Source organism: Calidris pugnax, unplaced genomic scaffold (assembly GCF_001431845.1).
Source record: "Calidris pugnax isolate Ruff unplaced genomic scaffold, ASM143184v1 scaffold67, whole genome shotgun sequence".
Lineage (NCBI taxonomy): Eukaryota > Metazoa > Chordata > Aves > Charadriiformes > Scolopacidae > Calidris > Calidris pugnax.
The window spans coordinates 188,637-204,565 of NW_015090779.1; the positions used below are offsets into that span (position 1 = coordinate 188,637).

Sequence of the window (15,929 nt, forward strand, 5' to 3'; positions counted from 1 at the left end):
GTGTGTGCTACAGTGCCTGCAACGTGCTGATCGTGTTCAGTTCTCACTCTTCTCCTCCTACTCACCTACATGGTCATGATGGTCTTTCCACAGTCTTGATCTAGCTCAGAGAAGGCAGTGGGTGAAAGCTAGTTATAGCCGAAAGTTCTTTTAGTGAAGATGTATTGCTGTGAATATACTGAAGGAATCATGAAAAACCAGTAAAGCATATACAGCAGTTAGCACTATTTCTTCAAGCAAAGTCCCTTTCCATGTATCACTGTGAGGATTTTATAAAGGTGTGCAATACCATAGTCAGGAAATCCTCTGTCATGGGACTCTTGAGAGGCAAGGAAGTAAGTTCCCTCTATGGCAGTGGACTGATGGAAGGAAATTATCCAGTACCACACAGCAGTGTGTAGGAAAGGAAAAGTAAGATTTTAGCAAAAGGTGTGTTAAAGAAAAATAATGTGATTTAATTTTCTCAGGTATCAAATGCTTTTAACCTTCCTTCCTGTGTTATTAGATCATTTGGCTGTGAAATGTAACATAGAATGTTTATATTTTAAATACACTACTGCATACAGGACTAGTGTCTTCCATTTCTAGAGATAAATACAGTTCACTTATAAATATCATAATTTAAAAAAAATTCTCAGTTTAATTAGAGGGACTCTGCCTGCCTGGTACATTGATTCACTGCTTATTTGTCATTTTAGCACTGAAATAGATATTCCTGGAAAATCAGTGAAGAGGGAGAGGGTTTTTATATTCCTTTAGAAACAGCGTAACTAATTAAAGAGGTCTTATCAGAGGTGGTTGGTGTTCACTTACTGCTACAATTTTATGTCGATTCAGTGTCAGATTCTGATTACCAATGTTGATTAAAAAGTCTTCCCCGGGAAGTTTAAAATCATATATAAATATTTCTGAAAAAAACACATGTAATAAAAGAGATTGAGCTTCTGAGAACATTGAAAATGTTTATGATTACAAAATATAGGCAGTTTTCCAACTTAAGCTATAATTGACAGAGTTATTACAATGTGCTGAATTGCTTATCTTCCAGTCAGTGCTGAACCCAAGAAATAGTGCTAGCCAAGGCAGTATGCATTGTACACTTGGATATTTTCATAATGAGTTATTAAATGTTGGCACTATAGTTCACATACCTTTTGTCATTAGAATGTTATTTTCTAAGGCTCCTGAGTTCATTGATGATATTTTTGTTACAAATGTTCATTGAATGCTAAAATTTACCCGAGGAAATGCATGGTATTAAATATCTGAGAGACTCTGCAGGAAGGAAAAAAAGAGGCAACATATGACGAAGGTTGTACATCAAAGTCAGTGACAAGTACAGTGTGAAAAAAATGAGTGGGTTTTTTCAAAATCATCTAAATAAACCCTTCTCAAAACAGTACTCTGTAAAATGAAGCAGAAGAAATCCATGGGTTACTTCGTGGAAATTTATAGGTGGTTTTATTAATTCAAGTATCCACAAAATTGCCAAAATATGTGGTTTTTTGTCCTGGGGATCTCTTATACTCATTTCAACATATCAGATGATCTATTTCTGCTTCACACAACACCATGACAGTGAGAAAAGTAGCTAGAAAATCCATACCCACAATCTAAATATTGTATGCCAGTTATTTGGCAAAGCTCTGGAATTTAAGAGGGGGTAGCACGTGAGGGAGGGCTCTGGAAAATATTTCTCCATCCCATTCAGAGTGCCATTGTTAAGAGTCTTGCCTGCTACATAGTTCCAGTTCAGTATTGCACAAGCTTTCTATTCCTGTCATTTACCCTTTGAAACAGTCGCAGTGATAGATAAATAAATAAGTACCCATGTGATGGTTAAGCTTGGAGCTTATGGGGTCTTGTTTCTCCCTGTTCCTTGTCATTGACAGAATGCTCACCCAGTCACTTCAAGTGCCGCTCCGGGAGGTGTGTCCTGGCATCCAGAAGATGTGACGGTCAAGCTGACTGTGAGGATGATAGTGATGAGGACAGCTGTGGTAAATAAATTCCATGAGCTGGGACTTTTGAATAAGTAGTTGAATCATTAGAAAACGAGTTTTGCTTTTCCTTCAGTTATTTGAACCATAGTGTGACAGTTCAGAGGATAAGCCCCTCTTTTTCTGTGGAAAAATGTTGGGTAGTACATTTTTTTTCTAAGACTAGTGGCAGTAAAACTACTTTAGCAAGCACCCTTCTTGATTAATGTCAACACAATTTATGATGTTTGATCGCTTAGATTCTGCTAATAGTATTCCAGGATGTTTGAGTATTCCTTCAGTAATCAAGATAAAGAATGCTGCAGATTTAATTATTTTGATACTGCTGGAGGTTTTACTAAGCTAAAATATGACTTCCTGGCGGTTTAAATCTTGAAGTCATAAATACAATTTTTAATTTATAGCTGGTAATGTTGTCATTATGATGTATTGACAAAAGATCTGTGTTGCTGAAGTGGATTCTGTGCTGCAAATGTCAAGAATTACATGTTTTTTCAGAGTGGTCAATCTCAAGCTGTAGGTACAAGTACGGTAACCACAATGTTTATCCTTGGGTATATTTCTGAGTTTTCTCACGGTAGAGATGCTTTTGACTTTTAAATTAAGGGGATGTATTGAGCTTGAGAATAACGAACAAATCTCTTGGTCACTATTTATCCTTGTAGGTGCTGGCAGGAGACCTTGGAGAAGGAAGTTTAAACTATTTCCTTATGTGATTAATGTGTGGTCTCTATGGAGTTCTGCATGCTGGCCTGGCATTCCCAGGGGCAAAGAGAGCAATTATAAATCACTAAGGATTTAGAGAAGAGGTGTGAATATGAGTAGAGGATTAGAAAATATTCCAGCACGGTAGGGCTAAGGTGCACAACCTGTTGGGTTTTTCTAACAGAGAGCAGGTCAAGATGGAAGCACAGTTTATGTGGGCAGCAAAACTGTGGCAACAGAAGACTTTATACTCAGCTGCACAAAAATAAAATAAGATCCTACACCCAAAAGCTGAAGCTAGGCTAAAATTCAAACTTGAAAGCTCTATAAAATGATTCTTTTTTAAGAGCAACTTGTTTTAATGATTGGAGTAACCAGGGGGGTATTTATCACTAAGGCACAATGTATTCTCAATCTCTGGGAGTTTTGAAATCACGCTTGTATTCTCTGTACTCTTTCTGCCCCGTTCCCCTCCCCCTGCTAAAAGAAAGCAAAACCAAAAAGAAGAGTCTCACTGAAACAGAATTTCAGACTAGGTCATTCTCTTGTTTGGATTATAGAGGAAAGGCAGGGCTGATGATCACAGTGAGTCTTTCGGAGTTTGTCATCTCTTTACCTTTGAATCAATTGTCTCAAGTGTCCTCTCTGCCAAATATTCTTTGTTGCTGCCTGTTCTTAACTACTTAGAACACTAATTGCTATGCGTCTTTCAGGATAATTTTATTCTCCTAGACATTAACATATGAAGTAATGCTCTAATAGATAACATTCATGTCTCGAGTGGATCTCTCTCTGTCTCTGTAGTCTAGACAGAATGTCACTAGCAATCAGCAGAATTCTTATCAGTTTCTATAAATATGGAAGACTGTATCTGCTAGAAAATTACCGCTGTCAGAGTGACATTACATTGACCAGGGCTAATACTGTTTCTGAAGAACAGAAAGTCCTTGTAGAGCTCCAGAAGTAACTGCTTCTGCCTCATTCATATTCCATGTGTGCAGGAAAGAATCAAAACTTGATGATCTTTCCATGTGTAAATGTAAATTTTATTAGATTTATTCTTTGAAATTGGTTTCATAACATTAAATAACAATCAGTGTTTAAAATAAAAACATTGTCTTTGAGATGCCTTAAATGACAGGCATGGAGCAACTTCGCAGTGCAGGGAGGAGGCTGGAAAAGACTAGCTACAGCTTTTGGATGCTCGGGCTACTCTGGCCAAAAATGTAAGGCAGAACAGTGAAAAGGTACTAAGGCATAGCCATACTCTGCACCCACTGTTTCCTCCCGTTAGGAATCCCTGTCGTGCTTTCATGTGATCTTTGTGAGAGGAAATCTCCCCCATGCAATTGCAGTGAAATCCTAAGACTTTAGTGCCGTTTAGACTAGGATTTGGGGAGAAAATTTGACCCAGATTTCTGAATGTGAGACGTCTGAATGTGCATTTCAGTAAAGTGTGAGGAAAATAATTTCTGAAAAATTACTATTATGATAGATGTTAAGAGAGTTTGTGGTATAAAATATGCTTGGTTGTAATTGATCATATTAATTTACTGGCTGCTGAACAATGCCCCTGGCAGAGAGCAGATGAGGGTCCTAGAAGAGTACTAAAGAAATCAAGGACAAAACATTCAAAACCACTATTGTCCTTCACTATTTTCTGCAGTACTTCAGTTGAGAGAGAAACGTGGTGGTCTTAATGTTAATGGCTCTATAATAATTGCATGGGGAGTATACGTGTGAATAACAAATGGTAACTTGCTTCAGTTTTTGAAGAGTGAAGGTAAGGTCATACCTGAATCCCTATCTCTTGCCAAAACTTATGTTTGAGATGGGAGTAATATAAATACCTCCATTTTAACTTCCATTTAATTGTCATTAAATTAAAAATGTATGTCACAAAAATGTTTAGAGAAGAAGTGGAAACACACCAAATATTATATAGCTTCTACAAACTGAACACTGAATTCAATAAGTAATGAATTTTCCTAGGGAAGCGTCTCTCTATTTGTCTATGTTGTACTCAAACATAAATTTTGGAGAGTCATGGTGCACTTCACAGTGTAACAATATAATGTGTGATGAAGGAGAAAAGCAAACATGTATTTAATTAATTTTAAACACTCTGCTAAAAAATTGCAAGGTTCATAAATCATATTTTTTTAAGCTTTTTTATTTTATTTTCATATCAAGTTCCTATCTTGACTGACGTTCTTTGTTCTTTATAGAGTAAAGGTTTTGTTTGGTTTCAATTAATTTTTCATTAATAGTTATCACAAAGATTGTCAAGAAGGAGACATGGAAAATGGTGATATCCAAGAAAGTTCTTTGTTCATGTGGAGTTAGTCTCAAGGCTGTTTATTTCTCTGTGCTCTAACATTTATTTACATGGCTTTTTCAATCTGAACAAAGTCAAGCACTCCACACATCCAGTTACAATTAAAACATGGGTAGATTTTTTCAGTAATTCTATGAGCTAGTAGTGTTTCTCTGGTTCGTGTTTGTGAAACGCTCCTGAAATAACGCTTCTTGGAAACAGCGTATCTGATTAGTTATTTACTGCTGATTCGCTGCTGCAGTTCCAGGACAAACAGAGGGGCTGCTTGAAACGCAGATTGTGAGTTTATATTTCAACTATTTGCGTGTGGGGCCATCAGGGCTGTCACCTGAATTGGAGCTTGGGTTAAAATGAAAAGCCAGTACTATCATCTGTAGGACAGGCCAATTGAGGTGATCAAACCATCTGTTTTAGTCAGGAGAACGCATTGTTTTTATGGCTTCCTCTAAAACCAGAATGTCAGATGTGCAGGACATTGGTACATCAAAGTACTTAAACTGATATCACACTGAAGTGCTTTATTAGTTGATGGAAATAAATACTGAGGTAAAACAACAGAAAACACTTTTCTACAATGTACCGTGGGCCATTCTTAATTTCCTCGAGCTGACTAGCAGGAATAAGGGTCAAAAATTTATAAAATTTTGACACAGTTTTATAAGTATTCCTCTGGAAATCAGAGATGCTGGTTAGCGGGACTTTAAAGAGGCAATAATGGAGTGTGTTCCATGCATTAATAATGAACCCTCTGGAAGATTCATGCAGCCATTGGGGCTTTCTAATCTTTTCCAACTGGTTTGGTCTCAGATTATGGAACCAGGAAAAGTGTTTGTGGGTCCCAGCGTCACTCTCCCTTACATTGTGATCTGCATTAGATTCTATATCAGCACTGCCAGAAAAAATTACATGTTTCTACACTTTTGTGGAGATTCCATGCTGTCATAGGGTTTGCTTTTGAAAGACCTAAGGCCTGTGTGGTATGCTTTTAGAGGAAAGTCTACAGACTTCTAGATTAGAAAAGTTTATATATTACTAGTAAATGTATTTCAAGAGTAGTGGTGTATGGGTTTTGAGCAAATTGAGCTAATGCCTAAACCATTACTTACAGATATGTGTAGCATAATGTAGATTATTATTTAAAAAGCATTGAAGTATTATGAAGTCTTATATATTTTATACCCATTTATCAAGTGTGCACTGTGACAATCTTATTTCCATTTCTTTGTTATTAACTATTATTGGTACCTTTTAAAATTTATACTGCAAGTGAAAATATTTTGGGTATTTCAGGATTGTTGAGGAAGAAGAAAACAGTTGATTTGATATTGCCTGCAAGTGTTCCAAAACTCTGCTTCTCTGCCTCCAGGTTGTAAAGAAAGGGGTCTTTGGGAGTGTCCTTTGAAGAAGCTGTGCATCAAACACACTATGATCTGTGACGGTTTCCCAGACTGCCCTGACATGATGGATGAAAAGAACTGCTGTAAGGGCTTCTGCAGTTTTTTAGTGTCCCATAAGGGGCTGACCACATTTTTGGGATCTTGGGGTGCAAATTAAATAAAAACAGAAAGGTTTTCTACAGACAGAAAGGCTTACTCATTCCCTCAATTTCCTTTTCAGTTCTTATATGCCACTAATTTATCTCTTTCCTCGTGTTGTGTCCTCTGTTGTCCACATCCTTGGGTCCTTGCTGTTTCCTCTATCTTCTTGGTCACTCCAGTCCTCTCTTTTTTTCTCTCTCTGCCTCCTCCTTGTGTCTTCGTGCTTCTTTATTCCTTGTAGCTTCTTGAATCCTTTTCCCAATTTTTCTCAACTTCATTCCATATAGGTATAGCTGCTCACTGTTCCTTTCTTCTTGATTTTCACTTGATTTTCCTTTCTGATCTGTTCTTCAGTAAATGTCATATGTCTCCCTGCTTTAGTAGATGTCTCTTCTGTTTGACGTTTCTTAGATTTTTTTTTTCCTCCCCACTTGGCTCCATAGGCTTCTTCTACAATCCAAACTGGTAAGTATCAGAGAGAAAAAAACTTAGTATAGTGCACTTTCCATGCACACAGTGTATGTGGGCTCTAAGTGCTGACAGACAGCAATAGGCCCCCTGGTCCCCTGCAGGAGCTGCCCTGAGTTCTGTTTCCACCACGCACCCAACTGGTGGGATGGGAAGAGCTGGAAGACCTGCAAACGGCAGCTGCTTTGCAAGCTCCCACCCTGCATGTGAAGCTGGGAGTGGGTGCTGGGAGATGTTAGCTTCACTTTCTCAAATATAGTAGTGGTACTTTGAATTCTCTTCTTTTGAGAAAAGCTGGTGGGTGGGCATGTCCCCAAGACACGGAACTAGAAAAGACATATTGGGTGACACTCAGCCTGCACAAGAAAGAAGAGATGTTTGGTAAACTTGGTTGAAAGCTGAAATTTTAGAGCTCTCAGCAATCCTGATATTTCAGCATTTTTGCTAGAAGGGGAGGATATAATTTTACAATTTAAAAAAAGTGGCTCCCGAGTCTCTGGAGTTCTGTTGGCAGGGACAGGATGGTAGGCACATTTCATGTGCTATGTGGAGCATATGACTATATTTGCCAGCATGATTGGCAGCCTGCACATAGCACTAGATCTAACTTTGTTTCTTTTTGGGAAGAGGCAGCTCATGGAACATCTCTTAATCTGCTTTTTATCGTGAAGATTATACTATTTGACTTCCAAGCAGTCTGTGTGCTGTAACCTAAAAAAGGAAGGTGGTATTGAAATGACTTGCTCATGATCGCACATTGTGATCATGACAGAGGAAAGATCCTCCGAGGGCTTGGGTTAAGCTAGTCTGTAATTATCAGACTATAATTCCTCTCTGCTTTTGTGTTGGGGCTCGAATATTCCAAAATGGCAGCAAAGTATCCCCAGCTGAGGGCTTCTGGCTTTTCTAGTTTCGCACACTTTATTCCACAGCCAGAAAGATTACTCCCATCAGAGTAGGCAGCACTGCCCGCTCTATCTGTGTGGGTTTCATCGTGGAGTGGAGCACATTTTTTGCTCTGGTGTTGCAAATAAATGCTTGGTTTGTGTGGCACAATAGATGCTACACGACAGCCAGAGACAGGCACAACTTCCACGCGCTCTCTCCCTCTCCACCCTCCCCCTGCTCTCAAAATTCCCCAGTGATGGGGTTTATAGGAGCTGGAAGAGAAGTGTGTTAGTAAGGAGGGTTCTGTAATGCTACACACCTACCTTTTGGGAGGGGGTTTGTTAAAGGTGAGGGAAAGACAGAAGTCACTTGCAAATGGAAGCTCTTGTGGTTTCTGCACTGGAGAGAGATTCAGGAAATGCCTATCGAATGCTGCCAGCTGGTGACCAACTGTGAACTGGAGCATGTCTACCTGTACATCAGTTCCCCATCTCTGAAGTGGAGATAAAAATAATTCCATGATTTTAAATAGCAAAGGAGGATCCAAAAGTGAATATAGAATTGCTGTGGATGAAAGGAAATACGTATGCATTAGAGTAAAATTTTTTCAAAGAGCGTGAAGAAATAAACAGATTTGGAGAAGTCCTAAAAAGCATGAAACAAAGTATTTTCACTTAATGCTTGTGAGAGGCATAGGCAGGGTTCATATGACAGGATCACACGTGATACTAAGTAATGAAAGATCTTGCCATTTCAGACACCTCTCCTCCCCTTTGGGTTGTGATGCCCTCTGCCACTGTGGGCAGCAACCACCTTCTGCCTCAGTGATGTCCATCTTTTGTTGCAAATCTGTCTCACTTTCTTGCTCTGTAAATCTGATCTGTACCTGCCTTCAACCTCCTTGGCGTGTTTTTCAGTCTCAGCGTGAACTTCACATTGATGATTCCTTTCTCAGAGTGAAACATGTTTTTGTCCTTGCAGCATTTTGTGACGAGAGCGAACTTGAATGTGTCAACCATGAATGTGTGCCACGGGAGCTGTGGTGCGATGGGCAAGCAGACTGCAGTGACAGCTCCGATGAATGGGACTGTGGTAGGTTTCCACCGTGCTGCACTTTGCCTGGAGGAGGTGTTTGGGTGACGGTGGTAACCACTGGTGATTTGATTCAGAATGCAGTTGCAGTGGTGGAGAGATGGTCCTTTTATTACCAAAGGGAGACTGGGTTGAGGTTGGGAAAGCAGGCAAGAAAGAAGACAAAAGAGAAAGGAAAGGCTCAGTGTGAAGTGTCATAGCACAAAGATATAAGAAAAGTGACATGGCAGGGAACTTCTAAAATGTGTAGATGGTGTGTAAAACGTGGAAAGTGTTGTGGATTGGAGGGAGAGTAGGAAGATGTTCAGATGGAGAATTCATTTGGGCAGAATGTAAAAGTAAATTTCCATTTTGGGCCATTTTGAGAAGATTTTTGTGTATGATAAAAGCAGTTCACACACTTTTATACATGGATTACGAGAGAACAATCATCATCTTTCTTGTAAACAGTAGCTGGTTTTCTTCCTCTAATGACACCCACTTATTGTTATGACAGGAACAATGCATGTTACTGAGAGTCAAATGATGGTATCACTCATGTTAAATTACTGTAGTGATTTCAGTTGGACTGTTTGTGGGGTAAAACATCATTTAACAAGATTAAGGTATCAGAAACCCATGTGAACCTGTGCTGGTGAGTCAGGAGTATTCTGGTTTATTTTAATCCTCAAGGTGACTTTGTTGTTTGGTGCCTCAGACCGTTCAATGTCAGCAAGGTTCTGACAGCCATGGTTCTCTTGATTTTCAGTTACATAGCTATTGAGCATATAAAATGGGCAAAAGTGCCAGCATCTTGGAAAACTCTTTTGAATGTAGTTGTACGTTTTCAGGATGCTATTTATAAAACTAACTATGTGGTATAATAGTAAAGTTTTGTTCTTTTTCTTTGCAGTTACCCTGTCTAAAAACACGAGTTCCTTGATGTTCCTGACCATTCACAGGTCAGCTGCTGATAACCATGTTTGTGCTGATGAGTGGGAAGAAAATTTAAGCCAGCTGGCCTGCAATCAGATGGGTTTAGGGTAAGGTCAGTAGTTTGTAGCATTGATGAATTTCTTAGGACAACTGGAATGCTGGAGTTAGGTGTGAATGATCATTGATCACTGCAGTGTGAGACCTAGTGTGGAAATGGTTCACAGAGAAAAGAGAGAATGAAATTTTGTGAACTATGGCAGGAACAAAAGCTGACTAAAATCTAAGCATTCTCACAGTAGAAATAAGACAGAAGTAATGAGCTTAAATGACAGGTAGGAAGATTTAGGAAAATATAAGACAAAAATTCCTAAATGAAAATCCTGGAATATATTGCATAGAAACACTCAAGATTTTCCATCGTGAGGAATTTTTACAAACAGGGCAGACAAAAATCTGTCAGAGAGAATTTAGATATAGTTGATCTTGTTTTGGATTAGGGGAATGGATCAGATGGCCTCATAAGATGCCTCGCAAGTCTGTTGTGAATTTATTTAACTTATGACACTTTAAATATGGTCTTGGAGAAGTCCATAGACTGAGACTACAGGCACCTTAAACCATATTCCTTGAGTGTTACGTTTAAGCGGTTTGAGCTCAGATCCTTTAGCAGTTCTTTATAGATCAGACACTGTTTACAGCTACATAAAATATCACTGTACACATAATTGCTCACAGAAGATCATAAGGTAGAATACCATCTTAAGAAAAAAGAGTTTGTGTATGTTTGGTGGGAAATCAAGAGAGGAGAGTTTTACGTGTTTGCTGTTAAGTGGGCACTGAGGAAGAAAGCTCCTTTACCAGCAAACACTTTTCTCTAAATGAGGAAAAAGCACAGACTTTAAAAATGCTTGTTAATATTTGCCTGCTCATTATGAGTAGTAGATCATGGAGTGATATTTGTTTAATATGCCCAGAGAAGGTTCTGAAAAATAAGTCATGTAACAGGCAGGATCCAGGGCCGTGACCTCAGAGCCTGGTTAATTCTGCCAGCCCTGCTGAAAACATTTCCATATGGTTGCACTGACAACTTTACCATGAACCAGAATTCTTTGACCTGTGTTAATTTATGTAATCAAGTAGATAAAGGATGCTGCACTTTTGTAAATACTTAAATATAGTGCTGCATTTTTATAAATATTTAAGAAGAAATGTAGTTAATACTGAAAATTAGACTTAAACTAATGACCTGGCTGGCATTAGTAAAGGTATTGCTGTGAGAGATTGAATTCAGAGGCAAGTTTTAGGACACATCACATTTTTTTCTGAAATTTTCTCATTTTCCTATCTGTGAACTAGAATTTACAATTTGGCTTGTGCCCAGCAAGAGAGACTCCTCTTCAGGAGAGCAGTCCTTGAAAGTCCCTGTCATTGACAGGGATTGATGGCTACTCATGGATGGTTCTGTGCTAGAAAGTTCCATGGCTTGTAAAGCCATTTTAAAAATACGTTCTTTTTTTCCATTTAGCAATTGAGATTTACTAAAACAGCAATTTCTTAGGTGGCTTGAGTCTTTCAGGCAATAACTGAGCTGAAGAAGTGGATATATGAAAATATCTCCTGGTGGACTGTTCTAACTTACTTTCATATTCCTCTTAATCAGCTGCAGAAGGACAGGTTTGACATTGTCACCCATGATTTGTTCTGTTTCACAAAGCAGACAGCTTGGACTCAGAGATACTGTCAAGTATTATTAACAAGACCGAGACTGCTCTTTACTGTTAAATTTTAATGGATTTCCAAAGATAGGAATGTAAGAATATATTTTTTTTTTCTTTTACCTCTTGTACATATGAAGATCTGGTTTTTGTATTTTTGGAGGCAAGAAGCTGTGGAAATGTCATGTCAATGTATGCACTACAGTAACTGCCACCAGAAGGCTCTTGCTGTGTCCAATTCCAATTCTGGTTCTTGTCACAAAACACAACACGAGTGACAGTAATGTTTGCTGGCCTGGCTGCTTTGGGGGGATTTTATTCTCCTAACTATGACTCTGCCACACGTGGCTTTGACATAACATTCAGGTGTACATCTCTGGAATAAAGAGGAGGCATTAGGGCCTCTTGACCTGCAGAATTTTAACACAGAAACCTACTGGAAGGTCTATGAATGTCTTTCATTTTTTTCAGAGGCCCGTCCAAAACAGAAATTGTAATAGAGAACGAGGAAATGCAGCATCAAAAATGGCTGAATCTGCACTCAGACTGGAGGAATAAAAATGCATCCACTTTACATGCACTTCTAGTGAATGGGTAAGTAACAGGAAAAGGACATTTATTTCACTGCTGTGGGTAGTCACTTACCAAAGGAGGATGACAAACCCTCTTGCGTAAGCTCTTTTTTCCAAGGTATCTGTGTATAAATCCCAGCACACACCACTCACACGAGTTGTTAAGATGCAGTCTGTAGCCATTTTAGTGTCTACTACACTGAGGCATCCACAGCTTCTCTGGGCAACCTGTTCCAGTGTCTCACCACCCTCACAGTAAAGAATTTCTGCCTAACATCTGACGTAAATCTCCCTTTTTTCAGTTTAAAACTGTTACCCCTTGTCCTATTGCTCCACTCCCTGATAAAGAGTCCCTCCCCATCTCTCCTGTAGCCCCCTTCAGGTACTGAAAGGGGCTCTAAGGTCTCCCTGGAGCCTTCTCTTCTCCAGGCTGAACAACTCCAGCTCTCTCAGCCTGTCCTCAGCAGAGGTGCTCCAGCTCTCAGGTCATCTTTGTGGCCCTCCTCTGGACCTGCTCCAACAGGTCCATGTTGAAAAAAAATTCTATCCTTCAGCCGTAAGGAAGGGGAGAAAGGCGCTCTCTGTGCTTTCAGGTTCCATAAATTAAGACTTGACAGACTGTACATCCCAGCTGACCTCAGCGCTGGAGTGGTGCCCAGAGAGCGAGGCCATCTGCAAAATATGTAGCACCCACTCATGAAATGTATGTAAAGCTGAACTAATATTTTGAATTATCTCCAGGAAGACGCTGGAAACCATGGATGATCTGGCATAAGAAGCTCCTTGTCTTTCTTTTTACAGTTTGGGGGAATTTTTGACAGCTAGTTCACAACAATAAGTACAATACCTGTGCTGATTTGCAAATTACCAAAAATTACATCAAATAATTAAGATTTCCACCATCTTCTTGTTTCAATATTTAGACAGATGTGTCGAAGCAGAAGCAAAGTGGCTCTCTTTTGCACTAAAGAAGGTAAGAGAGAAGTGTCTCTAAAACAAAGATGTTTTCCAAGATGTGTTAAATCACTTTAACAAATGCAGATGTTTAGTGTGGATTCATTCTGAAATTTGACTGGAGTTCTGCAACATCCAGTTTTGCACTGTTTTTCCCTACTCTATTCAGTTTCATCAGCTTTTCTTATTTTTTGATGATAAGGCTGTGTATTGCAGTACCCCAGTCCTGCTCCCACAAAATAGATTTTGTCAGCAGTCAGGTTCCAAAAAATGAATTTGATAAAGCTTCAGGCTGAAAATATGCTTTACCTGCAGCGTGGCTGCAGGCTGTCTGCCTGGGAGCTGAAGCTGTGATCCAGTTAGCTGTGGAGCTCAAGGGAGAAAGCTACAGACCAAGTCTGTAGGCACAGCAGATTGTGCAAGTTCAAGTGGTTTGAAAATGCAGAAATTTTTCATCTCCAATCAAACCGTGTTCCACAGACAAGGAGAGCTTTGCTGAAGAACACTCAAATTATGAATTAGCTTGACGCAGGGAAAATTAATCACAAGGCATGACCTACATTTGGAAAACTAATCAAAATATTTATTACTCTTATCAGGAAAACAGCAGCTTACAGGAGCCCGTAAAAGGTGTTTGCTTCTTAAACCCTGCTTTAAGCACACTTAAAACCCCTTGCCCACTGAAGTGAACACAGTAAGAATTCCAAGTTCCAAATAACCATTGCTCCAATTTATTTCTTTGCCACTAAATTCCCATGGATATATGGAATGGCAGCAGCCATTGGGAGCCTCCCATTGCAGGCTGATTGCAGAAACTGGGGGTGTTCTTTTGTTCTCTAAATCAAACTGAGTATAAACAGGATAAATAATAAGTCTGCCATTTTACCAATCCAGAATATGAAGTGAAGCAAAAGTAAAGAGCTAGCTATTTCAGGAAAGTAACTGACTGGCAGATGGGAATGTGGTATAATTTCTAGTGGAAGTGGCTTACAAAGTGGAACGGAGAGAGTACTGAATGTCTTCAAATCTTCAAATATTCTCCCTTAGTAATTTCCGCAGGCGGCGCAAGCTTGGTGCCGTGTGGCTGAACAGACAGTGTGACATCCACCTCACACCTGGCTTAAGAAAAGCCTTATTACTGCTGAGCAGATTTTCCAGAGGCAGTTCTTATGGCGAGCACGAAGCAGCCCAAACAGGCTGGGTACCTGACAGAAAGACAAGGACATAAACCCGGGAAGCCTTCCCTAGGGCAGCCTGGTAACTCCCCAGAGAAAGCAAGTCAGGATCCCAAGCTTTGCTTGGTGGGTGTTTCAGGCTGAGCTGGTCAAAATTGGTATCAGGAGGGAAAATCCTTTGATGTAAAGAAAGGAGGAAAACTGCGGAATGTGTTTGATATTACTGTGTGGCTGTTGATGACTTCATTTGCTGTATTGTTCAGTGTCATTTCATGACTCCATTAATACCCCGTGCCCAGTGTTCTCGCAGGAGGCATTGCGTGCCCTCGCCTTTGTGGTCACCACTAACTCCCTTCTGCATCTGTTCCTCGCTAGACTGCGGCCGGCGCCCAGCTGCTCGCATGAACAAGAGGATCCTGGGGGGCAGGACCAGCCGGCCGGGCCGGTGGCCGTGGCAGTGCTCCCTGCAGAGCGAGCCGAGCGGACACATCTGCGGCTGCGTCTTGATTGCCAAGAGATGGGTCTTGACAGTAGCGCACTGCTTTGAAGGGTGAGAGGGCTCGGACAGTTTTACTGGTCGTGTCAACTGGCACAGAGCAATTTCCGAGTCCTCCCTCCTCCACCAAACACGCTGTGGGGGTAGGCGATGACCTTTGCGGAATGGCAGATGACAGGGGCCTGGTTTTAAGAGACTAACAAGGAAAACAAATGGTATAACACCAGCATCAGCTTAGGCTTTATTATTCATTGCTGGCGTCTCTACTGATGAAAACTAAATGAAGATGATTTTGAGAGCTTTTGGCATTTAATACAGCAGCTAATAGGTGGTTACATACCTTCTGAAGGTGTGAGCTTTAATTCGTTTAGTAACAGGCAACCAGGAAATGGAAAGCACTGTGTTTTGTTGCTCAGATCTTAGCTGTAAACCAGGTGTTTGTAACTATTTGTTTTCTCTTGTAGCATTTGTATGTGCAACGCTTTGCAAAGTGCAATGTGCAAAAAGCCAGGGAGAAAAAATTCTCGGGTATTTTAGCTTAAAAGGACGCTCTTGATTGAAATTTCCCATTTTTTTTCTTTTTTTACAAAGGAGAGAAAATGCAGCTGTTTGGAAGGTAGTGTTTGGGATTAGCAATCTTGATCATCCATCAGGCTTCATGCAGACCCGACTAGTGAAGACCATTATCCTCCACCCGCGCTACAACAGGGCGGTGGTGGACTACGACATCAGCATCGTGGAGCTGGACGAGGACATCAACGAGACAAGCTACGTGAGACCCGTCTGCTTGCCCAGCAAGGACCAGTTGGTTCGGCCAGATACCTACTGCTACATCACAGGCTGGGGACACATGGGCAACAAAAGTAAGTTGGGCATTTCTGGGACTCTTGGAAAAACAGCTTGACCTTCTCCTGAGTTAATCAAATACGTGATCCCGTTACAAAGCTTTATCCATTTATACTGCTACTGGACCTTATTAAATATTAGGGAACTGGAACTACCCATGAAGGGGTCTGGCTGTGACTAAAGCCTTGCTTTTTCAAATCAGCCACCTGAATTTATGCTCCTTAATC

General features: G+C 40.2%; 1 protein-coding gene across 2 annotated transcripts in view; it reads left to right on the forward strand.

Annotated features, from left to right (window-relative positions):
• Positions 1 to 15,929, forward strand: part of CORIN (corin, serine peptidase) — a 123,563-nt gene that overhangs the window by 102,778 nt on the left and 4,856 nt on the right. For both annotated transcript variants that reach the window (XM_014954314.1, XM_014954305.1), the window contains exons 13-20: positions 1,893 to 2,000; positions 6,410 to 6,523; positions 8,919 to 9,029; positions 9,922 to 10,051; positions 12,131 to 12,253; positions 13,155 to 13,204; positions 14,736 to 14,910; positions 15,448 to 15,719. In XM_014954314.1, coding sequence (XP_014809800.1) covers positions 1,893 to 2,000; positions 6,410 to 6,523; positions 8,919 to 9,029; positions 9,922 to 10,051; positions 12,131 to 12,253; positions 13,155 to 13,204; positions 14,736 to 14,910; positions 15,448 to 15,719 — 1,083 coding nt within the window. The remainder of the gene's footprint in view (positions 1 to 1,892; positions 2,001 to 6,409; positions 6,524 to 8,918; positions 9,030 to 9,921; positions 10,052 to 12,130; positions 12,254 to 13,154; positions 13,205 to 14,735; positions 14,911 to 15,447; positions 15,720 to 15,929) is intronic.